A 26,513-nucleotide genomic window follows, 5' to 3' on the forward strand; every position below is an offset into this window, starting at 1 on the left:
ACCTCTCAGTTAATTTATTTATTCTGCTTTCCGAGAAATGCTCATTTCATTCGGTGTTAAAAAGCTTAACCAGGCGTATCTGAGATGTTTTTCATTGTCAAATGTTTCAAAAATCTTGTCTTTCAAATATCAAAGGCTTGTCTAACACTGATACTCAGTGAAAAAAGTGATAGCTTACCAGCGCGAGATTTGTAGAATATGGTGGATGCAAAAAACCTTCCAATAAAGGTCTTGCAGAACGGCATCGGCCATTCTTACTATATATATATACATAGCAAACAAAAAAAATGTATACATATATTTTTTTGAACCACTCTTTTGAAGAGAAGCTACCATGTCCTCCGTACCTTTCCGTTTTTTTTCCGTTAGACAACCCGTTGACCGGCCAATTCACTGAGATCTATATAGACACTTATTGGCTGCCTTCTTTTTCGTAGACAGTTCCCAGTGGATAAGGCTTGCCCAGTTCCGCTATACGCAAATCGTAATCGTAATAAACACCTATTTTTTTCTATCTAAAGCCCGAATTTGATATAAAGTTCCATTTACCACACAATAAAGCGTCTTCTTTATTACGTAACGGGCTTTTGGAGAAGCGAGCACGTTTTTAAATGTATGTATAAAAATAAAGAATCACTGGCGAGATAAGAGTTTATGAAGATACCTGAATGCGATATTCGCTTGTTAAAATGTGTGTAATGTACTGTATTCGAGGGTCACAATCAATCAGCATCGGGTCGTATATAAGCCCCGGATTTTAGAGAACGTATTACGTTATACATTCCTAATTAGATAGGATTGAAAGATATTTAGCGGAAACATCGACATACTATTACGCAGGGCGTGCAGTTGGCCTTTGCTTAATCTATGAACTGCCAGCTTTACCTAATCACTGACAAAATAGTATTAAATTAATAATTCTCACATCCTATACATTTCTATCATAGTGAATTGTCTGCGTGGTGAACTCAAAAGCTTCTGATATCGTACTGTTTTAAGACCCAATACGAGACAATGGAATCAAATGACACCCGGCCCCGAACACAACACGGTAGCAAGTAACTCAAAATAAAATTGTCTGATGATGATCGCGATCGGAAATTTTTTTACATGCGTAGTGGCTGATTGCATGTGGTCACGTGCGCATCTGTGTATGACCGTTCCAGTTATTTACGTTACGTACTGTTCGTCCGACGTTCGTTCTGCTCGTTAGCTATTACGATCGTCGATGCCAATGTTGCCGTCCCGATGATGGCGCTGTTGTAGCGTCAGGGAGACCGCTTTCGAGATTGGCCGTAGACACATTTTTATGTAGTGCTGAAAGCCGGTCGTCTGAGGCAACGGTTAACGGCAGTAGCCAACGTGGAGCCCGAAATATTTGATTACTCCAGTCGATCGAATCATAATGAAACTTCTACCTCTGCTGCCCCTCATATGATCGTTGCTATTTTTGTCATAACATTGGTCAGCAAACTCAGTAAAAATAATCGAGTATTTCATTAAAGGGACCCATATACGTCAGGCAGAAGTCGTGCGGTCCATTTCATGGGGGTCAATTGTCGTGCCACGCTACGCTAAATTGAAGTGAACACGGAGTAATGTAACCGAGCGATTATTTGGTTATAGCGAACCGTAGTCAATGGGCTGTCCGACCGTTTTTTTCGCAATATATCATCAATAGATTAAACCTGTACTGAGATGGAACCAAGAAAAGGCGAGCAGGATTAAGCCCGACTATTTTAATCTGTTTTAGTTAGCCCTTGCACTAGTTCTGCTAAGTATTGCTGTTCCGATGTGCCGACGCGGGTTAGCTTTGGATGTAATTGATACGCATAGGTTTACAGAAGAACTTCTGTCGGGCACTTCAAGCTTGCCTGATGCAGTTGTACGGCTGCGTTCTGCGACCGCTGACCGAATACGTCGTATTTTGATACACTGGAACTTGATCACGTTCTGTAACCTGACGCAAAACTGCTTTTGCTGTTCTCGTCGTTCGCAGCAAAACGTACAAGCCATTGTCGCGCACGGGGCTTTCTAAACTTGAACGAACGAGCTGAAGTTCATTGTGTGGCCAACGTATTTTCTAGACGAATAGCTTGACAGCAGTGTTTTTATTAGTTAGTAGTTTGAATGTTTATTTCATCAACACGCTCAGGAGTAACGATATTTCAGCATTACTCTAGTGCGCTGTGTATTTTTTTTTTTTTTTATAACAGAAATCGTAACGGATATTTGGTTTAGATCGGATAAGTTATGTTGGTATTGCGGCAATATTAGGACATCTGGTACGCAATATCCAGTGCACACCCGTGAAAACGCGACATTTAACAAAACAACGAGCAATTATGCATAATAAGGCAACCTTTGAAATTGTATGTCTTGAAAACGAACGTTTTCCTGATGGCCATCACATTACAATGACGTACGGCTATTTTGAGCTTTCATCAGAGTGACTAGCCATGTGCTCCTGCAACGAAGGCCGATCAGAGATGTATTCGTTCATATATAGAGATTGCTTCTGTATTCGATTTGCTAAAATGCTTTTCTAGCCTCGTGGAACTTGTATATAGGATACCTGAGTTATAATAGTCCAAGGAAATTTATTTCCTAGCGTTACTCTGTTTGCCACTGCTGCGGGAGGGTGGACGGCATGTGAACAAAAAGCAAGTTTGCAGAATGTCAGTCAACTGATGATGGAATAGGAACCTGTAAATGGGCGCGAGGTAAACGTTTCGCGGCTCGTTGTCTTCTGAGCACTTGCTGGGTTATGATGTTTTGCTTGAATGAAAGCAAAAGGTAGCGTGAGTACGCTATGGCACTTTTCGTATCTTCATAGTCAGAAGATAGTACATGTTGAGTATTGGAGACTAAATGACAAACCGCCCTTCCTACCGAGTTAGAAACATAATCAAATCGATTGCGGCAGCGATAACAACCAACAGCCTAGGGGGATCCTGTGGCGTCTTTTAGATTAGAGCGCAAAACAAAGTTTAAAAAAATCAAGATGATTGATAAGATTAACTATATACATTTAATGGATCGACACTGCGCATAGTCTATAGTTAGATTGTTAACCTAATGCACTCACAAAGGTCGATTTGAAAGCGTTATTTTACATGAATTATCTATTGCCTACAATAGTTGGCGGTCAGTTCAGCATCGTTTGAATTTAGTTGAGATTTTGCAGTTTTTTTTTTTATTTCTATTTTATATATGCAGTAGTTGGCACCCCAGTTACCTTTTACCGGCACTAGCGAACCTACCAAAGTATTTTATAGATTTCTATGGATAATTTCTACAAAGCGCCCAACTGCAAGGGCTCAATCTATACTCTGTTCTTATATATTCAATGCAAGATATTCGGAGGATTTTCAAATGAATTTTTCGACCATTCATTGACTGAACGTGAAGCGTCGAAATGATGTTTCATATTCACTAGTATAGTGCCTATTAAAAACAGCTTTTTTTCCTAGCAGACTGGACAATAGGGGCAGACACAAGCATAGTATAATCCAATACAATATTGGTAATTATTATGACAACAAATGGATCAACATGTCATCGCCCATTGAGCTGTACCATGTATAAACTGTATGGGACCGGTAGAAGTTTGAGTGTGTTATAAATGGATCCGTGGTAATAACCATTCAGGAATCACTGCTTGCGATGAAGAGATAATTTAGCAACCGATCGTATGATACCATATTCCTGCAGCAACTGTATATATAAGTTTTTTTTTAAAGCGTTAAAATTATAGCACGTTCTCAGGAGTATTCGAATTTGTCCGCTGCCACGAGTCGTGCTCGTTTTTTAGTACTCCCTAAACCTAGAATAACTTGGATTAGTTTATCCTTAATTACACTGATATAACTATATGCGTCTATACTGATTGATCAACTCATCGGGACGAAATGCACGCTTTCGTCGGAGGTCTGACATAATGGCCACAATGCATTCAGCGTTATCATGACAGACTTTCTCTTTGATAAAGTATTCCGCTGAAGTAATCTCACTCAGCGTAAAATCACAACTCGCTTGTTTTTCTCCTCACCTCTTTACCGAGAATATTCAATTTTTTCACCACTGATTACTTTTTTCAACAAATTGGTATCACATCAGTTTATCATGAACAAACATAGGCAACCCTATGCTCACTCCATCCAAGTAAAATGTCTCCTTCTTTTATCGGCGAGTTACATAACCAGACAGAATGGCAGTATTGCCTCAATAGACCTAGTGGCAGATGCAGGCCAAGCTATGCACTCAGCTACACATTGGAACTAGCTGTTCACTGGCAAATGCCGTCGCCAGCTAAACGGAAAAAGAAAAAGAGGATCTGGGGTTCAACAAGGGGCAAGCGCCAGTCGACGAACAGGTCATCCTTTGTTGGTCAACATTGTTAAAGAGCGTGAAGAGCTCGTACATCATTTCAGTAAGATCTGCTATTATTCCGCCGTCTGAGTATCACCATAAACTAGATCACAAATCAGGCCATGTCCTTCGTCTGTTTGTCTGTCGTTCGTTACTATAGAGAAGGAAAACGAGCAGGATAATGTGGAGGAGAACTAGCCAAGAACATTGGCAGTATCTGAATACCGCAACTGGATAAGGCTATCACGCTATGCACGGCTCTGTCCGACAACGGGTAACTGACTGGCTAACGACAGCTGCGTCAACTATTCCCTTCAGCATCTTCGCGATATATATATATAACTATGTATATAATAGATAGTATAATAGACGGTAGCAATTGTAATCTGTTCTTCTTGGTGGTAATTCCGCGTGGCCATCATATTTTGCCTGTTATTGTTGTGGTTCGATCATTTATTTTCGTTTTCTTTTCCGTCTTTTTTGATTTCGTTGTAGGCTCAGTATTATTTGGGTATTCTTGTCACGCACGCCTGCTCATCTCTACGGCCACTGCCTTTGATAGGGCTGCAGCCCAATTATTTCAGACGACAAATAGATTGTTTACATCTCGACGATAACTGCAAAATTACAATAACGGAAAGGACAGAGCACATGGTTTCACTGTTTGTTCCATCATCGATTGTTGGCAGTTCGAAATTATCTGAGGACTGTGTAACAGATTAATGTTAGAAAGACGTAGGTGAGTCCTATTGCTTGTTTGTTCGGTGAGCAGAAATAGCAGTCTATCCGGAAAAATCAGTTCACACATGAACAACACAAATATACCGTTTGAAATGGGTAGGTAGATCATAATCTTTAACGAGACGGTTTTTGTCCGAAGAACGGGGAAACTCTGCGAATCAGTAACCGGTTCCTAGTGAGTTCAGGATGTTAATCGGAACCTGCTGGTCAAGACCGTGCCCGCATCGCCCAAATCCTCTATGAATCCCTTATTAGGTGGCAATTTATGCAACCCTGCCAGCCAAACGGCTACCGCGTCAGTCTATGCCATTACGCTATCGTTTACAGTGTCTCGATTTCCTCCGTCGAGCTTTTTCGGTATTCTTCCGGCGACCAAATGCTATCATTAGCAGCAGACCGGAGTAGCAGCGCAATTTTTTTCCTTTACCCTTATTAAAAATTATAAGTCGACAAAATGATGATAGATCATAGGACTAAAAATAGCATTCAGTCGAACAGCGTCGAGTGCTGTGTAATAAAAACTTGACAAATGCTGATAGATAATAACGATGACTGGTACGGTGGCAAGAATTCGAATACGGTAACAACGCCAGGTCAACTGGTAATTTCGACATTTTTAGTCATTTGAAGAAATTCCCATAGAGGAAGAAGAACCTTGATTGAAAACTGTAGACTGAACGTCACTCCAATAAGTGACAGATGCGCGTAAAGGAAATCTGTAATCCATAAAGCTGCGAGGAACGTACTATCTGTACTAGTAGTTGAATTGTATCACGCGGTAGATAACTAGATATCGGAGAATTGACGAAGGCTGGCCTTACGATGTGCTTTTCGATTTTCAAGGTTTTCCCTTAAATAAAACGGAAAAAATGCAGACACTATGAAAGCTGACAGTGATAAAAGTAGACCAGATTTTATTAGTAAGTATAAGAACTAGTTCAACTTCTTTTTACACACTATCAGTTTTGTTGATGCAGATCTGCCGAATTTAATTCTTGTACGGAAAGACTTGTGTGTACTGTATGTAGCGTTAAAAGTGTTTTTTTTTTTAGAAAAATAGCCATTTTTGCTGAAAACAGAGGTAGTCCACTGAACATGCACGTCACTCAAGCAGGCAGCCTTCACACAGATAAACGCAACGTACGATTCGCCCCCTCCGATAGAAACTATCTAAAGTTAAAGATGACGTTGAATTGTCTTGAGTATCCACTAGGTCGTTGTGTACTACAATAAGGCTCTGTTTGTTTGTCGTTCGACAGTAGCTCAAGTCATAATTGTACGTCTACAATGAAAATTAGTACCTATGAACATTTGAAATAACAGCAGCTGAAAGTACGGATTGATAATGCGCTCATAATTGCCGCATGGAAAACGTATCTTAATGCAAACAAAACTGTTCGTGTCTTGAGGTCAAGGTGACCCTCGTACGTATTTGAGATGCTGGAAGGATACCGTAATACTCATTGAGTATTAAATTTAAGATTGTTATCTTAAGATCAGTTGAAAGGCGCCCTTATTTTCTGTAGTTGGCGATTTGTCTAAGCAGGCTAAATTATTCGAGCTGTTTACCTCTTCGCTCCAAATCAACACTAGATCCATCCTTTACCTTGGTGGAATCGAATGACGGAGCCTATCGCATGGCCTGGCGTCGTAAACATTTAACTATACTATCACTATATTCCTGTAGAACTTCTCTTTTGATTATAAACCACATTGTTACGAGACGTCGAATAGTTCAACTAGCCACGTGGCAGTCGCAAGGCACGCTCGAGCCTTAACATGCCAGGATCCAGAAGCTGGACCTACGGACGGATCATCGATCTCGCTAGGTCAGTTTGACGCTAGAAAGCCTCCAACGCAGGTAACAAAACATTACGACATCAACGTAATATTCTGCCAACATTGCAGCAGCGTTCTTTTTTCAATCAGCCGCGGTTAGGGCACAGCTATTTCCAATAGCTTAACCACGTCAAAGACCACTATGCTTTCTGCCACTACCTGCTGATATCTTTCCCCTACATCCCTCAAATTGTCAGCCTCTTCGGGTAGCCGATCGAGTACCGAATTGTACCGAGAACGAATCACTACTGTTGTTGATCCCTGCTGGCGGACGAACAGACCACTGTGCCTCTAACGGTTCGTGTCGAAGCTGCAGCTGCGACTTCAACTGCCGCCATCGACGACGATGACGTCGACGTCGTCGTGCCAGTTCGCGCTTCGCTAACTGAAGTAGTCAATCTGCTTATTGTGCACTTCATCTTAGCCGTCATCTGCTCGTTCGATGCGCTATAACTTTACTTTGCGGCAACGAAAGCCAAAGCTTTTCCAGCCAATCATTGCAGCTCTCTTGTATTCGCTTTTGGCCGCGAGCCAACCGCCACGGTTCTGTGCCATAAGTAACGTATGGCTGCATGGAAACAAACAGACGCTGGCCGTGCTTCATTTGGCCTAGCCTTCCATATTTACAATCTTTGTTGGGAGCTAGGAAACACATTGAGCTTTTGAATTTCGGCGGAAGGTCGCTAGATGACCCTCGCTAGAGCGGTAGCACTTGTCTATGCGAGTGGCCCCAGCAATAGATATTGCTGTTTGCGTATTTGTCCGACGATGACAGTTAAACGACATTGGGAAAGTCACAGTTAGATATACTGAGACTTAATTACTACTACCGTTATGCGCTGTTGTATGCTCGGCCGAATTTCGTCGATTAACGTCGTGCAACGTAACTGTATGTCCATTATTTGCATAGTCTGTAGCGGTAACGGTTGCCTAGATACTGAGCAATCACACCAACGAAAAAAACAAAACCGTACCTATACTGCAATTGAACTTCGCTTTACCGGAGATTACTGCCGCCGCTGGAGCCGTATACTAAATAGTATTACTAGCGGACCACCAAGCACTGAGATTCCACCATATGGCCTAGAAATAGTGCCTGTGTTTAGCAAGGCATCGCATATATGCATGCACACATGTTTCTGTTCGCTTAAAATAACAACTCCCTGTAAACATGTCCAGTTGCAAAGCTTCAGTTCCCTGCTCGCGAGAGCCGCCTCGAATACTCGGCCATAGCTCAAAACTCAACTCATGACCAAGTGACACATAAACGTAGTAGTAACAACTGTGTCTTTGGTTGCCTATTCGAACTATTATTTGTAAGCTTATTGTTGTACAGCTGGATTTGTTTTTATCCTGTTTCTATTCTGAGTGGAATAGTTGAACCCTTCGAGACAAGATGCCATGCTAGACAAGAACGCCATATTTACAATGGTTGTTTATGCTGAAGACAGTTGATTGTCAATCGCTCTCGTCAAGCTGAAATGAGTAGCTTGGCTCGTACTAATTTCTATAATTGGCGAACGAAACGAATTTTAGCCAATCTTAAGATAGAATCGTATAAACGCTTATAAATGCGGAACTCCACTAGGGTTGATAACGTTTGTATGAGCAGAAATGTTTACAATATAACACATGCAGTTTTTTTTTGGTCATTCAACGAATCGGGGGGTAGTTTTTCCTCACGAAAAAATTATCGACAGGTCGTCATAGCTGCTAGCCGTCCTATATGATAGAGCAATGAACTAACTTATGGTACACACTAGCGAGCACTACGGTAACGGCTAGCAGCATCTGCCGTCAAGAAAATGGAAAGACAAAGAAGAAACAGAATGTTGAGCTGTTCTAGGTACGATCGTAAGCCAGTGTGTGGCTCCGGAAACGAACGACACTCAGGGGAGTGTCTGGACGCTGAATTTAAACCAAATTTTCGTCGTTTACAACTGTGTCGCCAAAGCGTCCAATTAAATGAAAAATGAATGAAAAAAATTTTCAACCACATTCGTTTCGTAATGTTTGTGATTACAAACGGTGTTTTTAGCAAACTCACTCTTCACTTGGGTTCTTAAAAGCCGTTATATGAAACGAACGGTAATTGGTAAATTATTAATAGTTTATATAAGCAGGCGAAGGTACTCCAATGCGAGTCTCTGGGAAGACCCACGTTTAATGTGGGCCGCGCAAGCTGAAATTTATGCACAATCAAAATTTACCATAATTTTTATAAAGATTATAAAATAAAATAATAATATAAATTCTAGCAGAATCGAGTAAGTATATTTTCCTCATTGAAGAAGTTGACTACAATAATTTACTACTCTTGCTGTATAGATCAGTCAAACAACATTAACATATATTTCCGCATAAGGTCATTTATTCCATTATTTTCTATTGAATCGTGGCCGGAAGACCGCAGAGACAACTCGACCCATCTGATAGTTGGGGCGAAGTCAGTAAAGTTCGTTTGCCACGCAAAAATGCTCAGGTAATGTATGAAAAGATGAACATTGTCTAGTCAATTTAGTCTGCCAACTCGGTTGTACATATCGTGATTTGATTCGAAAAATGCTATGTTATAGCATCATTTTATAATAATAAATTGTTTAGTGGGCTATTATCGTGAAGACACCGGCGAAAGAACCGACACCTTGTTAATGACTGATCTTCAATGAAAAAGGGAAAGTCTTGTATATTGTTTGAATTAATTGTAGAAACATAGAATAGCATAACCTGTAATCCCTTTTTAAAGCAGTGCTCTCAAGTTTTGCTTGTTTTCCCAAAATCAATCCTATTACTGTCTTCTTGCTTCTAACAAGTAGATGTCTTCAGCAAATATTTTGTTATAAGACAAAGCTATTACATAGATATTTCATCTGATAACAGGATATTGCAGTAGCTTAGGCGGCATGTCTGATCCGTATGGAGTCAGCGACTCGCGTCCAGAGAAGACAGAATTTATTTGCATTACATACAATAATTGCAGGATATTTGAATAGTCGCGCAGCCATAGGACACGCTCGAAAGCCACGGGACCCTACGGATTTATAGGGTTGTCATGGAAAATGCTAAAAGTTGTTTTGAAATTTACGTATAAAGCTAGGCAACCCAGTTAGGGAAGTTGCATGGCCCTTTGAGCCTGAAACTTATCCTAAACATAGCACTTCGCTTGAAATGTACGTCTGATACATTTCTTCTGAAGCTTTATAAGTATTGTACGATCTCGTTTTAATTATTATTAGGTTTTTTTTTTAAGTTACTTATAGCCCAACCCCCCTGTTTGTTGAGAAAGTAGCTGCCCAAAGAAGTCGTTTCAACAGGCGACCCTTGATGGTTTCATAAGCTATAGGCGAATACCACACGACAGGTATGATTAAATGAAAACAGTTATACACGCGGCAAGAGCTAGTTCGTGCGAAAATCCTTTCACCCCCTTAAAGGCTTACTCTCGTAGCAAGGCAAATTCAGTACTGAAAGTAGAACGTAATAATTTTTCTATAGGACGAATTATTGTCCTGACCTGGAAAATAAACAATAAGAGGCGCCTTGAACGTCAACGCTAACCAGATTGACACTATAAAGATATAACGCGCTTTAATGCAGTGTAGATTTTTTTGCTTGGGACTCGCTTTTTTTATTTACTAGAGATGTTTTGCTTCATCTAGCTTCATAAATCGGTTATTTACACAAATTATCGACATAAGTGCCCTTGATACCATAATTTTTTCAACATGCGTAAAAAGCTGGATATCTTCCTGATAAGTTGGTCATATCCAGAAATAGGATTCAAATGCAACATTCGCTTTGTCCAAGAAATTTGTGGAAAACAGAAGTGTGATATATATTTGCAGGTTATACAGGACCTAACCGACACATCGCTTGTCTTGCAACAACGATGCGTAATTGGCTTTACTTTAAAAGAAGACGGCGCATCGTAATTGTCGGATGACGCAAGAAACGAAGTTCACGGGTGGTCCTTGATCTACATTGGCTCGTTTTACATATTGACATTGAACGAAAAGGTGCATTGTTTTCGAGGCAAAAAGTCAGCACAGTGTGGCCTGTCGGCCTACTACGTGAGCCATCACTAAGATTCACCCCTCAACTGCATGGCGGGTTTTGCTAGTTGCGGCAACTGATGTCGTTGCTGGTATTATCCAATGTGCATGTGCTTTCAATTTTAGTCGTAAGGAGTTAGACCTTCCTTTTCGACGATAGTGTTTCTATGCTTTAAACTGTTTTGCTAATATTGATCATTGCAAAACGTGCGCCTTTAAACAGGGGCCGATTGGTCGAGTCAAAAAAGCGAGCGACTCGCACAATGAACCTGGGTTGACGTGCCCACCTGGGCAAGGCTAAGGATCTATCATTTGTCTGCCTGACATAGCCCAGGCACGCTGCGACGGTCGTGCTTATCGGGAATTGTTGCACAAAACACGTTTGTTTTGTCTTTGGCACGATTGTTTGCGTAACAGGGTCAAGCAAGCGTACCAACGGCTACGATGAGGCTTCCGCGTGTAACATAAGCGTGCCTTCGTAAACTAGCTAAAATTCGCCTGTGATCATTTGGAAGAAACATCAGTATGCCTGCCTGCCTGCCTGCCTGCCAGCCAGTCAATATTATTAAGGCACAACGTTCCAAAAATGACTGTATGCGTGAATACAGTCATTGTCGTGCAGTGATGAACGTATATCGTTTACGCCTAAATATCCAACGTTCGCTTATGCAGATAATTTAAGTCTCGAAACCAACAGGCTTAACCAAAGCTATTTAACATCTAAGAGATTCTATTTGAAGCACAGTAGGAACTGATTGACGTATCGCAATATCCATAACAGTGGGTAATACACTTCAGACCTAGAATTCACTTAGGTAGTAGTATAATTTCAACAAACTAAACCAATCTGATTTCGTGTCACCGACTGTAGCCGAGTGATAGCCGAGGCTGTACGCGACGATCAGCTGACAGTTGAAGATGGCATTTTCTTTATTGATACCTTATCTGTGTGTCTCTATGTCCATGCTTTATCACTATTCATGTTTATCGCCTTACCACCTGCCACCATTCATCAGCTCCCACGCTTCAGTCTTCAACTTGCTTTAAGCCTTTGTCGTCATTTGTAAACGCGGTCGCATCAGCAGCAGTAAACGTCTGTGACTGCGCGTTACAACCTTCCGTAACGAACAACTTCCAACGAACGATTTGAGCTTTGACGGCTCGAATCAATAAGCCACTTAGATGGAGGGAAGACACCACGGCCGAAGGGTATTTCCTCAGGGCTGTAACAGCCCACAATTTGAGTAACATAACCACTACGATAGCCATCTAAGCAAAATCTACTGGCAGCCACCAATGGCATTATTGATGTGGCCACTTCAAAAATGTTCCATGCGTTGATGCGCGCCTATAAAATGGCGTCAAGAGCTCTCGACAATTGGCACAGACATGCGTGCATTGACGGTACGTGAATGATAACTTGTTGTAACGGCACTTAACAACGGCGTGAAAATCAGGCGAACAATGAAAGCTAGACAGATGCCTACCGCCAACAACCCACACGGTAATCATACAGCGTTACATGTAGAGACACATGCACACTTTTTTCGTTGCCGTCAACGTTTCGGAAATGGGCGCATCCAAGGAAGCTTAAACCATATATATATATATATATATATATATATATATATATATATATATATATATAAAATGTGCGGCATTCATGATGATCCTGACAATCACTACGAAGAAAGTTCTACGTGAACTTCAGATTAGTGCATGACTCGCGTCACTAAGATGGTGACTGCTGAGAGCAGGTTAGCTTTGTGCGGCTGTTTGCCGTTATGGATGGTGAGCATGTATTTGTTAGAGATACGCACGCACTATGTATGTATTAGAGTCTATGAAGACACACTGCACTGTGAACGAATTCGAGGTAAACAAGCAAACATTAACGAAAGTTAAACAGGAACCGATATTTAGTATAGAAAACGCGTCTCATCGAACAAGATGTTTCGTGAAACCCACTTTCATAACGGTCAGGAGCTGTTTTCTCTTTGTTTACCTGTTACTCAGGCCTCGCGGAGCCCTTATGCTAGAACAGCTGAAAACTGAAATGGAAAATGAATTAAGGAAGTGTTAAGGGATAACACATAGACTAAAAGTGCGTCTACATCTCATTTCGGTTCTTACGTGTCCTTAGGTTTAGCAGACAACTACTATTCTATTGGTCTGTTATGCTCACAAAACGTTTCCGACAGAACCATATTCCACTATAACGTGTTTCCAATGGCAACTATATCTACACCAATCGTTCCCACACCAGCAACCTAGTCTTGACGTCCTCTATACAAGTGGGTCAACAAAGCCTTAATCGGTACTGCTGTGTTATGTCAGACGAGGATCGAAACCATATTGTGCTATGTCATCAACTGACAAGATTACCGTTTTATTTTATTTATACAAATTTAGAAAGCGAAATCTTCTTCATTGTCCCCCTTCCATACCGATTGCCAAACCAAAATTCACTTATATTGTGGAATGAACACACAGATACGCACGGACACACAAAACGTGGAAAGCGTCGCCGATAGTCAAATACGTAGTAGTCATATAGTAGTATAGTTACAGGGAAAGAAAAGACTGAACTCGGTAAGAGTCGATATTTCAGCCGACGGGCCTGAAAAAATGACAGAAGGATCCCATGCAGCCACCACCGTTGTTAGCGTTGCCGTCGCCACTTGACGTACCAGCTTGCCCCGACGCAAGCAACGACGACACGAATAGCGGCAGCTGATCAACGTGTGCTGCTGAGCTGATCGTTCGCCCCCTGCCTTCGAAGTGGCTCGGTCCATTTCCATTGGAACTCTGCCTATTGTTTACGTACACCGATGAGGATATGCGATAGGTGACAGAGTTTTATTCCAGCTAATCGACTGGGCAGCCGGGCGGCTATTCAGTGAGCCGACAATGCATTTAATGGCTTGCGCCGAGACGGCGCTGTCGATACGATCAGATGCGGAATCATCGATCATGATAACAGCAACCGGTCCATAGCTAACCCATTATGACATACCGCCCTGTTGCGTCCAATCGAACCGCTACAATAACATAGAATTCAAACATATACATACAGAGTAAACTATGTAATAACGTAGAGTGTTTGCATCACAGGTGTCCAATCCTGTACAATAGAACTCTCCACGGAATGTTCTCTCGATTAAATTGTGCTGCAGCACCAGTCATTCGAATTGACATTGAAGTCCGTCACGGCGATGGCGAAAGCAATAGTCGTGCTGTTGACGTTAATGGTATTAGCGTAGCCGAAACGATTGGTAGTAAGTGAGGTCGATAAGGCAAATGGTGAAGAACAGTTGATAAATCAATCTAGCCCTCCGATGGGAGATGTCGTCCGTATGACTCAAGAGATCGTAATGTTAGTTTAACTTGGCTCGATGTATTTTAAGATTAATGAGGACGAAGATGAGGTTCTCAATTATCGCCATAGTAGCTATACGCGGTAGCAATTGTCGCCTGTCTGATGTGTGATGGCATGTCGATGTTCTAGGTCAATGTTTATGATGACCACCTGCCCCTTGGCGTGGTAACAACTATAGCGGTAGCGATCTTTCCACAGGCGAACGGGCATAATTAGATTAAATTGAGAAGGTGTCCGTGTCTGTTTAGTACGTAACGTATTTGCCTGTCAATTTTAGGGACGCATTGTGATCCAGGGACATAAACAGATTTCGTCCGACTGAAACTTTTTACATAGAGAGATTCCAAAAAAAAAAATGTATCGGAAACATTGAATGTGGCACAATTTAGCTTAATTGATGTACAGACGTATTAACGTACAATTTTTACCTTTAGAATTGGTCAACGAATATATATATTTATTATGGTTAACAAGGTGTATGTTACCGTAACGTTGTCTAGTGACTCTTCTATGACACAGTTCGTGTTTTCGCAAACGTCGCATCGTTTTAAGTGAATATTTACAGACGGACAAGTGTTTAACGGTGTACCCTCGACCCGCCTACATTGAACGTTGCTTTGTACTAAGCCCCAATTCATAATCTCCTGCAAACTAGCGTACCTGAATTCAAAGCGCTTTTATCAGGTCATAAATCACTTCGACGGGTCATCGTCACCTGCAGTGTGTTTTTGTGCTTAAATATGGGTGGAATGAATGGAGCCAAGATGGAGTCTTAATAGGATTATTTGTGTTACACCCTCACCAGATGCCCGCCTGTCCCTATAGGCAAATTTATGAGTCAAATACCTGCACCTTTTTTTAGGGTAATCATTAGTCATCCCCAGGTATACTTGTAGCAATTCTACAGGGATCGACTTTAGCAATCCAAAGAACGACGCACTGTTCTTAAGTACAGAGTGTGCAAAAGTTGCCTTTAGAGGTAGTCGATCTTTTCGAACGCGATATTTAGACATTTGTACTTGACGAACCATATTTACTTGAACTGCTTTTAGCTATATCGGTATCAAGGATGGGTCAATGGGGTTAAATGATCATTTTCATAGTTTCTTTCGTTGCTTGATTTTGGTGCAAAAAGCGCATCCAGATATGTATTTTTTTCGCTCAAACGGAATACTATTTTTTGGATCTCGTAAGTATCGTATAATATTAATTTCAGTCACCAGCATCGTTTCAACAGTTTGTCAGCTACCCAGGTCCGCTAGTGGGGCACGCTCCACACAAAACCTATCACTTACGCATTGACCCAAGCAGATCCCTCTTCAGATCCAATGAAGGGCCCTCTAGGTGACCGCAACCCACCTCAAGGTTCGCATCATATTATGTGAACCTAATGGAGGCATCTATATTTTCCGCTGAACTTAAGTGGTCACGATCAATTGAAATGGTACCGATCCGACTATGGGGGAAGGGTATGGCACTGAGTGATTTTCAGCTTGTATATCGTATTTCGTCAAACGGCATTCTTGGTACCTCGGTACTAAATTTGACTTAAAAGTTTGTGAAATTGAATCAAGTCAACAACCAGTATAGTTACTAAATTAGGCATGGCTACTGTAAGGTCATTATACGTAACGCGAGGGAAACTTATGGGTTGAAACCGCTTGAATAAACCTTTTTTTTTTTTACTTCCAAGTTGCCCACCTCCCCTCACGCCACGCTACCAGAAGGTGTGAGCTGTTTCTTCAAAGCTCTACTACCTTCAACTTTTCCATCGTCGGGATAGAACATGCTGCAACTGCTGAATTTGTTGACTTACGTTATACTCGAAGTAGGAAGCGTTTTTCTCGCCAAAAATAAAGATCCCCAACTCTCAAATAATTCACAAATGGTTCCTAAATTCATTTTAGTGCCTGTAGTGTCGATAGTGTATTAGCTATCGTTATTTGATTAAGTTAAGCAAATGATAACATTACCTCTAGCTTATGTGTTTCCTCTCCGTATGTGGTGCCTTGGCTCAAACATGAACGCCTCCGAACAATGCAAAGAGATCAATCTCGCATTTGACGTTTATCAACGATCATCTCGTGGGATCAGCGTTATGAAAGAAGGCCTTGAAATCATACTTCAGACGGCGGAATCAATCAATCGAGAAAATGTCCCAGTGAAGTATTTGTTAGCCTAACAGATATCCACGTTTCTCTGATCTAGTCAATTGTTTTTTTGCGTATTCGCTGATACGTTCGAACTCGCAGAAGATAACTAGGTTTCTTTCTAGGTTTTTATATCTGGTTACATAGTCAGCTAAAAAATGTATACGTATCACGAAGCTCAAAGTGCCAGAAACACAAAATGTCTACGTATACAAATTCGCAGAGAGAAAACGTTCAGCCAGCGCGGTTTAACGATTCCGCCTCATCAACTGGAATAAGTATCATCTGTCTGCAGCTTATATAATCATAACTCATTTTCTAATCGATCGCAGATTTTTGGGCATTGGATACTTATTACGGTATGTTTTTCTGACCCATTTTTTTTCTGGCATAGGCGATGGCGACTGGTTGACATGTAGCAGCCTTGATTTGCAAATAAACTACAAATACATGTTCGAGCGCTTGTATGGGCACAGGGCACTGATAGTTCTCGTTGTCGATAATCGTAACGTTATAGGATCTTCCAATAGAATTTAACAAGTATGAATTTATCGTAATTGTTCTTCTCTCATATGTAACACACTTAATATAGACATACAAGCTTAAGTTTGTCGAATTTTTCGATGCTAGGTAAAAAAAATATGTATATATATATATATATATATATATATATATATATATATATATATATATATACAAAAGATTAGAATATTTTCAAGCGACACAAACAGTGCCAATAGTTCTACCCTCAGGCATATCCAAATATGTCCGCATGCTACATAGTTGATATCGAACGCATCATCAGGAAGTATGCTAGGTTTAACCAGATATGGCACTGGTTTTCGTCGACGTTATGTTCAATACTTCCGAATCTTGGTTCAATGTTTATCCAATGTTAAAAGAAAACCCAGACAAGAAAATTTTCTTTGATCAAATCGCTCAATCTAACCTAGAAACTTTAAACGCATCCCATAGTAGAGCCATTTCATAACGCGTTATCATTTCCAAATCAATGAAATTCTTATTGCTACATCGCTAAGTAGCTGTGAAAAGAAAACATTACTATCAATAAAGTTCGGCATTTCCATCGATCTGGGCCATTAAAATCACCGACTCACATAATGACACGAACCTCATTTTTCGTACTTCATCGGGTGTTTTTTTAGAAATTTTTTCACAAAAATTTATAACACCCGATGAATCATGAAGTAAAACACATGAACACACACTTGAGTAATTGGCGCTGAGAGATTTCCGAAAAGCTGGAAGCATCATAACAGTCTTCGGGGATAAAACCGTCGGTTTACTTTACAACGCTTTGGTGTCGCCCGTTAATGGTATCTGCAAGGTGAATCACAGGAAAGCTCCGTAGACTGTCACAGTATACATAGCGGATAGTAAGCCTATTTTTAGGTACGTATATTCGACCCTGGACTTTTGTCCTTGGCAGAAACGTATAAGTATGTATTGGTCATTTCACTGTTGTAATGGCCTTCCAAAGTGCTAGAGGTGGCTAAAGCTACTTCGGGCTGGCTGGAACTCTTTTTTGTGTTTCGGCTCACCTAACATACGGTGTCCCTGAACCTTAAACATCCGATTGCTAGATTTACATTGAAGCTCAGTAGAATGTTTATATGAATGCTGCTTATCAATAGTACTTTACATATGTCAAATTTGCCAAGAACCGCATCTTCTAGATGCAGAAAAATTACAAACGGCGGAAAGGATCCTACTTTTTCAAACAAATTCGGTACGTTTAGGCATTCCATACTGCTGGGTCTGGCACTGTTTTCCGATAACGTATCTTCAGAGAATCAGGTCTATCTCAAGTAGATCAAGGACATGAAGCTCAGCTTCATTGTTGTTGAATTCGTACGAGCGTGTTTATATCATAATGATTCGCACTTCAAATGAATGGCGCGGTATGTTCTATTCAAACAATCAGATAAAAACATAAGCTATTCGAAATCCCCGAAACAAGCACTATTGAATGTGTGAACGCTTCGACCGACATGGCTCAGTCCGAGCTTGTCGAAGTTGTCGTGACAGATTTAACTTCTACCGATATTCCACAAAGGACCTCACTGATGATTAAGCCTTCCAGAGATTTGTACAGCGTTAATTTCTGTGGTGCCCGGAAGCTTTTTGTGGTGGCATACGAGCAAGGCCAAAAGTCGACGATAACGACATGCCGAGTAACCCTTAAGCAGGTCCCCAATCAGGTAGTCAATCTGAGAACCCTGTAGACAGGGACTTCTCGTCATCTCGATATTAGTGAAGTGTTACCTTTACCAGAAACGCCGTTAGCAATCAAATCATATTACCGTAGGGCAATCTGCAAGAATACTTGGGGAACTTGTGCTCATAAAGCTCAATGACGACGGAAAGATTGTATCTATCCACCAAATAAGAACGGTGCATTATTACTGCTGAGAATAATTTCAGGGCCGATACCAGGCAAAAGGTATAAGGTCCTTTGCATATTCGTACAATAATATCGCAAGTGTCTTCGAGGCAACAGGAGAGACAGTGGTTAAAACAGTATTGTCATGTGCTTTGAATCTTTTAGGGGTGTTGCATTGTTAACTTCAGGTACTTACTTTTGCTCAGAACACACCACGCTAGGTCGTCGCTTGATTGTCGATCTAAGCGCTCAAATTTGCTTTTCTATTTAGACCTAACGACCAAAATAGTTAGCTAACACGTCTGCGTCAATAAGAAAATGTCTATTTAGTGTACGTTCTTCTATCTGTGTATTGTTCTCTGAATCGCAGCTTCTAATCGATGTAACAGGCCCATTTCGTTTACTTCCACTTGTTTCTACCGATGAGACACTCGTGTACGAAGAAGTGCGCGATGGTATCGAGGTAAAAGTCTACGTCAAAGGAGAGCCTGTCACTGAGACTCAATCCAGAACTTGCTCCTAGACGGAGCAAATCTACATGGGCACCCAGGATATTAGATGCTAGAAATAGAAATAGAAGAACTTTTGTTAAAACGAAAAACGTGTTTATCCATCTATGTAGAAAACAGCGTGTGAGTCGTATTTCATTGACTTAAACGATTTCCTGAGTAAGCCAGCGTACGTCGAGTACTTGAATGTTGCGTGAACTGCATAATATTATGCATAAATCTCCGAGTGTACCGGAATTGAAAGGAGTTTATATACATATATATATTGGATGTTGGTCTTTGAAGATCCAATACGACTAGCGTCGCTGGGTTTTTTTGTCATAGTATAGTACTATTTGCCTAAGAACTAAAATTATGGACTGATTGTTGTGAAGCTTAGCACCGCCACCCAACTATTATGGTTACATTTCGAGGACCCAAAAAGGGAAAGGATATTTACTAAATAATTACTTTGCTTTTAAATATTTATATTGCATACATTACATTGTTACAAACGTCGCATTACATGATTACTGCTTAATCAGCAAGGCATTGCAATCCTCCCTGCTCGCTATAGATGGAGCGTAACCGTTCGGACGATTCTCTTTATGTCTTGAAGACATCAATAGGAGTGTTGAACTTACAGATGTTTACATGTAAAGTACCGAAGTTTGTTGCCACATAAACGCAATTTATTGACCATAAAATCTGGGTCACAGGCAATTCGAATTACCCATGTAGCGCCGCAAAGTCACCCGAGTTTCAAGGATCGCTGCCTTCGCCGGTCGCCTTGGTTGCATTGCCGAGAAAAATTCGAAAGTTTAATTGTGAAGCTTAATAATGGCATCAAAAATGTCGCGACAAATAGCAGCTGTCAGTCGTATTGTAATACTAGTAATAGGATCGATTTTATCTGTGACGAACTACGAAAATTAGGTTTTAGATACTCTTATTTTATCCTCTTGAGACGTTGGCAGGGGCGGCCTCGATGGCAAATGGACATTAACTATCCAAAAATTGAGCTCAATGCATGCCGTCAAAGAAAAGTGTGTATCAGGAAAAACTTTCTAAAAATAGAAACCTCAGGAAAGCCAGTTGTAGTGCCTCTGGTTGATTGAAGAAAACAGCTATTTAAGCCCCCTTCGTCGGTACCTCAATGCGGCCTTAAGATAGAAAATCAATGTCTAGCGAAATCTGAGAAGCTTATGACATCTAGTAGATAAATTGGCACCAATATTGTAAGATTGTTCTCCCTCTTTTTACATACATGTGTTGTCTGAGTGTTTAGTTAGCCCGAATGACTCTGACTCTGATCATCATAATAAATCTGTTCGATAATAACCTTATTTACTAATGAATGAATAGCAATAAAGCTTCGCGTCGAATGGAGCATATCGTGGTACACGACGGCAGTCACCGAGAAAGGGGCTCGTTCTCTTTTTATGTGTAAGGTCTAATAGTTGACTACTCTTTCCATGTTTTCTAATTCCGTAACAACGTGGACCTACGTGGATCGGCTATAACCAGTCTCAATCAGGTATAGTCCATTTGGTGCGCCGCAGTGCGTACTGAAATGTAAAGCGTCGTTTCCGTCGTCCTGTCAGCCACAGCTAAGATTTGCTTCTCATACTTCATAGCTTTTGCGTTAGTTCGATTTAGCGTTACTATTACTACTGGTCCAGCCAGTGTACGTATGCTTACGTTGCAGCACGCGTGATATTGTGGCGTCCTTCTGTACAATGGCCTCGAGTTGTGCCGGGAGGTTGACTGCTCGCCGGGAGGTCGCAGATTCGAAATAGGAGTCCGACTCGGCGTGTGTGCGATTGTGGGTGCTCCCTCGGCGACTGGGTACAGTTCGATGGGGTGATGTCAGCCAAGGGGATACTATCGAGGCATTGGCGGCCAACCCGACCCTATCTTCTATTGCTGAAGAGCGAACAAGGCGAAGGGTCGACGCAATGAAGGCATGTCGCAGAAGAGTAGTTCCAACGTAGTTTTCCGGAGACAATCGCCAGTAGCAGTACTTACTGGCAGTAGCGACAGCAGCCATTGAAGCACGGTGACGTTGAGGAAGAGACTTCATTAACGTTGTCGTCATCGTCAGCCTAACTTACCTAGCAGTATCTTCTCTGTGTAGCCACGAGCCACGCTCTCGCCGTTGTAGGCGTCGCTGCTTCTGCTTTTCAGAGCGCTGATGTTAGCCGGTCAAAGATAAAATATACCGCTATCGTGGCGCTGCTAGCGGCAGTTGTGGGAAGAGCAGCGAAATACAGATCAAGGTACAGAGCGAATTGCCGGCGGACAATAAATCGATGTTCAGCGTTGTTGACTTGACGATAATTCTTAATGTATAGAAGTATATTTTTAAACTCTGCTTAGTCTACCTGAATGCTAGCAAGGTAGCTTTAAACGGATAAGAAACCAGTTTAGAAATAAAAATTAGCAGAGATAACAAGGTGAGCGAAACAAATGGTACAAAAATAATATGTGTTGCCTAAATAGACTTCGATTCAGCTAGTCCGTATGCTGAATCTACTCTGAGATGTTGTGAACTACACCCAGTGCCTCATTTGCACCCGTGATCAGGTCCTCTTTTCTCGTCGTTCAATTATGCTTTAGGACTGGGAAGCATTGTCTGCACCAATCGGCCACTTGGTAAATCATGTCAGCATCTTATCTGGCTAGTATTAAATAAACGTTTGGTAATAATCGAAAGCGTAGAGTAAATCAGAATAAAATCATCAGGAACATTTCAACAGCTATTAGAAACATATACGAATCACAATGAATACATTTAAAGACTGAAATACATTCTTATCTTTGGTGAACTTGAAAAGACACCTAGATACTGTCCTGCGTCATATCTGCGCGGTCCAAGTAATAACAATCTTGAATTCTGCCCGCCTTTCTACTTGCTGGCGCCTAGTAACGCAGAACGCTTCCGCCAGCGAAGCTTGCGGGCAAGTTAACACTGGTTCTATCCTGTTTCGTATGTTTTCTCTCACCTCACGATTCCTCTCGCTAAAGGACTGGTTAAAGATTAGCTAGCCATCCAGTAGCTTAGCTGGATATCTAGAGACGCGAGTGGCTGAGTGAGTGAGCTATCCTATTCCTTCCTTTACTGCTTACTCCTTGCTTGGTTTCATTCTCGTACGCCATCAGCACCCATCGCCGCTCGTATGGCAACACCAGGACGTTGTATTGTGTTGCGTCCTGTTGTTGCGTAGCATGTCGTACGGGTGTGTGTATGTGTGCCTGCGTGCGTCTTGCCCAGCTACTGCTTTTGTTATTGTTGTTGCTGCCGGGAGCTGGCATGGTCGACGCGGCCGTCGTCATCGTTTTCATCGTTAATTACATCTATTCGCCAGGAGGCGCCCACCCGTAGCTACCAACGCCATAGCAGGCAGCAGCCTCCTTCGAGTGTTTACACTTGTCAATTAAACGACCTTTTTCATTCGTCGACGAGGCGGCTGCGGTGGCCAGGAGTGGCTGCTCAGGATTGGCTGACGCTCGGCTACCACGACCAATCGCCACTGAGACGCCTTTGGGATAGCTGAATTCGTTCGCTGATTGGTCCGTTTCCGTGGGGGGTTTTTCGGCGACCACCGCCTCCTCTGCTGGTTGTGTTTTGTTCGTTTGCGGGCTGTAGCAGCTTACAGTGGAGTAAGCACCCCCAGCGCCAGCTGAAGCAGAGAACAGGCGTTTAACAGGCAGAGATAGACAAGCGTCGCGGCGTTGCCGCGGGTAGTACCGCAACCCAGTGCGCGACGCGATGCGCTGTAGGCGCTGTAGACCCACTCAGTTCAACACAGAGAATCACCGCTACCAGCGACCGTCAATGTATTGAGCTCCGTGCCACTGGACCGTACCGTGGGGCTTCAAAGTGAGGGAGCTTCTCTCTTGTGAGGGTGCAGCGACTGAAGTAAAAATAGGACCATGTGAGTTGATTTTTGGGAAAGATATGAATCTTAAGACGGATGAAACACAACCGTGAAGAGAGTAGTACGACTAAATAAAACGGCGTGTACATATCCAGTGTATGTATGAAGACAGGTCGGATACTGAAACTCGCGTGTTGAAACAAAACGGAAATAGATGACGATAGTTATACATTTAAGGCATTTCGACGTGGTAAAAATGTATACAATTTGTTATCACATCTTGCATACGTGTTTGATTAATACAGTTATTAGTAACTGACTATCTTGAACACCGTTTAGAAGATGCTTAATATTTGTATGAAAAGCTTGATGCAATTATATGTAATGCTGGCTATGATAGAGCCCCTAATAAAGACCATGGGATCAACTAGTTTAACGAAATTCAGCAGACTTTACTGTCCTTGAGCTGCTTTTCATTGCTCGTGCTGCCATTACAACTTGTACGAATAAACGAATAAAAATACAATCTTTAGCTCAAAGTTAAAATCCTAATCCAAGCCGCCAGAAACTAGAAGAACAAGTTCTGTTTGGTGTCGCCCGTATCGGTAACTCAGAACCGGACTAGGAGGACCAAAAATTTGCCAGCAAAACCCAGTTAGCGACTGGCTTAATACGGTAAGCTGTTTCGGATAAAATAATGGACGATGCCATCATTTGAAATCAGTAAATAAGCGATTTATTATTATTATTACTATAGTGAACCTATTATTGTGTTGTTTTTTATGGTACACTATTCTTCGCCATATATATATATATATATATATATATAAGACAATGTATTATTCTTAATAGAAATAAATGTCGCATATAAGGAAACAGTCCGACGAAACCGCTACGCAATCGAAAAGCCTTGTGAGATTCCTCACTGCGACGGAAGAACCGAGCACACAGAGGGAAAGAGTCGATCGTAGTGTACTTCAGACCAAATCCCCTCAATGAAAGACTGGGCGGAGCCTAGTCAATCAAATGACTTCAAAGGCAGTGTTGCGATGGTCGACACGAGTTTGCTCGTTGCCAGTTTACTCTGTATAATATTAGTAAGAAAATCACTAGACATTTAAAACAAATGCTATCATACATTACATGATCTTAAAATATCTACTAGAATAAGAATTGTGCAATTAAGTATTTGCTTCTTCAAAGCTCAAAAAATTTCTCTCCAAAAATTAACCCCAAAGGTCAGGTATACTTATGACCGTGAGTAATCAGCATCACCGTGCGCGCGGCACACGAGCTTCAATGATACTCCTCCTCAAGCTAAAATATGCTCATTTGTTGATGATTTATAGGTAGAAGTGATTGGTCCCCGATTTATTTTAACAATCGTCAATTGGCCACTGTCATGATTGCAAGATAGCAGTTCGTATATGATCTGTCTGTTTCCAGGTGTCGGCACGTTATTCGATTAGCTGAATTAGTGAGGCAAAGCGCAAATAGCATTTCTGTTGCTTGTTGTTGTAGCGTGAGTGAAGATTGTCAAGATACGTACGTCCGCGACTTCGACGAGGCGCTTTATTGGGCTTTGGCTCGAGGCCTAAGGGAAACCAAGAAGACGTGCGTCGTCCACTATAGTTTCGCCGCTAAGCCACCAGACGGCGCCAGGGGTCGCGCGCCAACGAGACCCTGCAGAAAAATGAGGGTTCGCTTTGGGACGCTTGTGAAGCAGTCGAGGTGGTCTGAATAAGAGACTCTGCATAGCTGCCATGCAGGGCTTCTGAAGTAAAGCAGAACAAACGAAATAAGAGTAGATGCTGCATAGTAATACAGTAGTAGAATAAAGGGAGCAAGCTCCAAATTGATCTCATGCCGACAGAATAGCATTTGATTAGGTTATTAAGACAAACGTAACAACTAGATACTGTTATTTAAATGTACATAAAGAAAATGCAATATATAAATGTAAATATATATCAAAATTTACATGCGTTTAGATCAGTCTCATTGGACTTACTTGTTCTACTTTACTACGTAACAAGTGATACGGCATATTTGAAAGGTTTTTATATTTTAGGTGTTTTGAGCAAATTCAAGTCCCCAAAAAGTGATATATGCGTCAATTATCGACTCGTATAAAGGTAAATTGATTTTTAGGATGAAGCAAAAGTAGGTTTACCGTTTAAAAACGTATAAGTCTTCAATAAAAGGTATCTTGCCTTTTTTTGGAGGAAGTCCCCAATTGAAGTAACTACTGTTGCAACTGGAAGCCTACCCGTTTCCCCTACTTATATACACAATCTTTTTCGTGCCTTTACTCAATGCTGTGTGTATTATATCAAAGGTTGATTTGGCTCAATACCGCAGTGCCCGCACCGCCACAGAGAACCTCTGCCTGTGAAAGAATACTCCTGCTGAGCTGAAAATGTTGAATTTGTCAGACCAGATCGCTAATAATTTGAGGACATTCGTAAATATATTTGCTCATGATAGCCGTTGCAAGACGCATTTATTTATTGTAGTATTCTTTTATATCTGTTCTAAAGGTTTCGTTTATTAGCATACGCATGTGACAAGGCCAATATCTGCCTATTATCATTTTGACGAAAAGCTAAGCTACCAAATATATATTCGAGAAAAAATACCAAAGTAAAATACATTAACTATAAGGATAATTAGTTTCCGCCATATTTTCATTCTTATAAACCACGTAGCACAATCGTATAGCTAAATAGGCCAACGTAGGCCTGCTTTGTTTCTCATGTTACATATTCGTTCCAAATATTTTATACCAAAGCTCATATACGGACATCGTACGCAGCCGGCCATTTATTTCTATGCATATATTCAATGTAAAGTCCTGTGTTGCCCCGAGTTGTTAATTGAGTCAAGCCCCCCCCCGCTTTTATTTTTTCGCCTCTATAAACAGTCTCTTTTCTAGGGCTAATCCTATCAAAGATTACGTCACCTTCAGCTAACCAGTAAGACCATTACAAGGTAGATGTATGAGGGACAATCGGTAGCTAGCCTACGGAGCGAGTATTAAGCCGTAACATAATTTTCTCTGGGCTCGCCTTGAAGCGCCCACAGTTTACTTCGTTCCCAGCCAACGAACTCGTTTTCCATAACGTCAGCGTTACTAACTAACTCAGCCTATCACATTTCACCCCAGGCCAATCATATCCTGAGGAAGTAGCTTAATTGCTTCGTTCCG

The 26,513-nt window shown here is 41.4% G+C and overlaps 2 protein-coding genes and 2 long non-coding RNA genes across 7 annotated transcripts in view; 2 read left to right on the forward strand and 2 right to left on the reverse strand.

Annotated features, from left to right (window-relative positions):
* Positions 1–26,513, reverse strand: part of LOC111247455 (proclotting enzyme-like) — a 74,217-nt gene that overhangs the window by 34,863 nt on the left and 12,841 nt on the right. The window lies entirely within an intron of this gene.
* On the reverse strand, positions 2–18,429 carry LOC111247830 (uncharacterized). 4 transcript variants are annotated; one of them, XR_015323179.1, is made up of 4 exons: positions 18,266–18,406; positions 17,665–17,873; positions 16,356–16,504; positions 2–5,962 (listed from the first exon to the last, which is right to left on the reverse strand). It is a non-coding gene; the product is annotated as an uncharacterized LOC111247830 (long non-coding RNA). The 4 variants fall into 4 exon arrangements; XR_002672278.2 differs by having other exon boundaries at positions 3–4,988; positions 17,762–17,873; positions 18,266–18,429; XR_002672280.2 differs by having other exon boundaries at positions 3–5,962; positions 17,762–17,873; positions 18,266–18,429.
* On the forward strand, positions 12,021–25,811 carry LOC147756972 (uncharacterized). The gene is made up of 2 exons (XR_015323181.1): positions 12,021–12,407; positions 24,752–25,811. It is a non-coding gene; the product is annotated as an uncharacterized LOC147756972 (long non-coding RNA).
* On the forward strand, positions 18,500–19,625 carry LOC111247829 (uncharacterized). Its single transcript, XM_022799265.2, has 2 exons — positions 18,500–18,754; positions 19,307–19,625. The coding sequence occupies exons 1-2, from the start codon at positions 18,545–18,547 to the stop codon at positions 19,457–19,459; spliced, it is 363 nt and encodes a 120-aa protein (XP_022655000.1). The 5' UTR covers positions 18,500–18,544; the 3' UTR covers positions 19,460–19,625.

Source organism: Varroa destructor, unplaced genomic scaffold, assembly GCF_002443255.2.
Source record: "Varroa destructor unplaced genomic scaffold, Vdes_3.0 BEIS01000003.1, whole genome shotgun sequence".
Classification (NCBI taxonomy): Eukaryota; Metazoa; Arthropoda; class Arachnida; order Mesostigmata; family Varroidae; genus Varroa; species Varroa destructor.

Coding starts and splice junctions, on each gene's coding strand:
- LOC111247829 (XM_022799265.2), top strand. CDS start 18,545: ATGGCTCAGTCCGAGCTTGTCGAAGTTGTCGTGACAGATTTAACTTCT. Junction 18,755..19,306: donor TTAAGCAGGTCCCCAATCAG/GTAGTCAATCTG, acceptor TCTGAATCGCAG/CTTCTAATCGATGTAACAGG.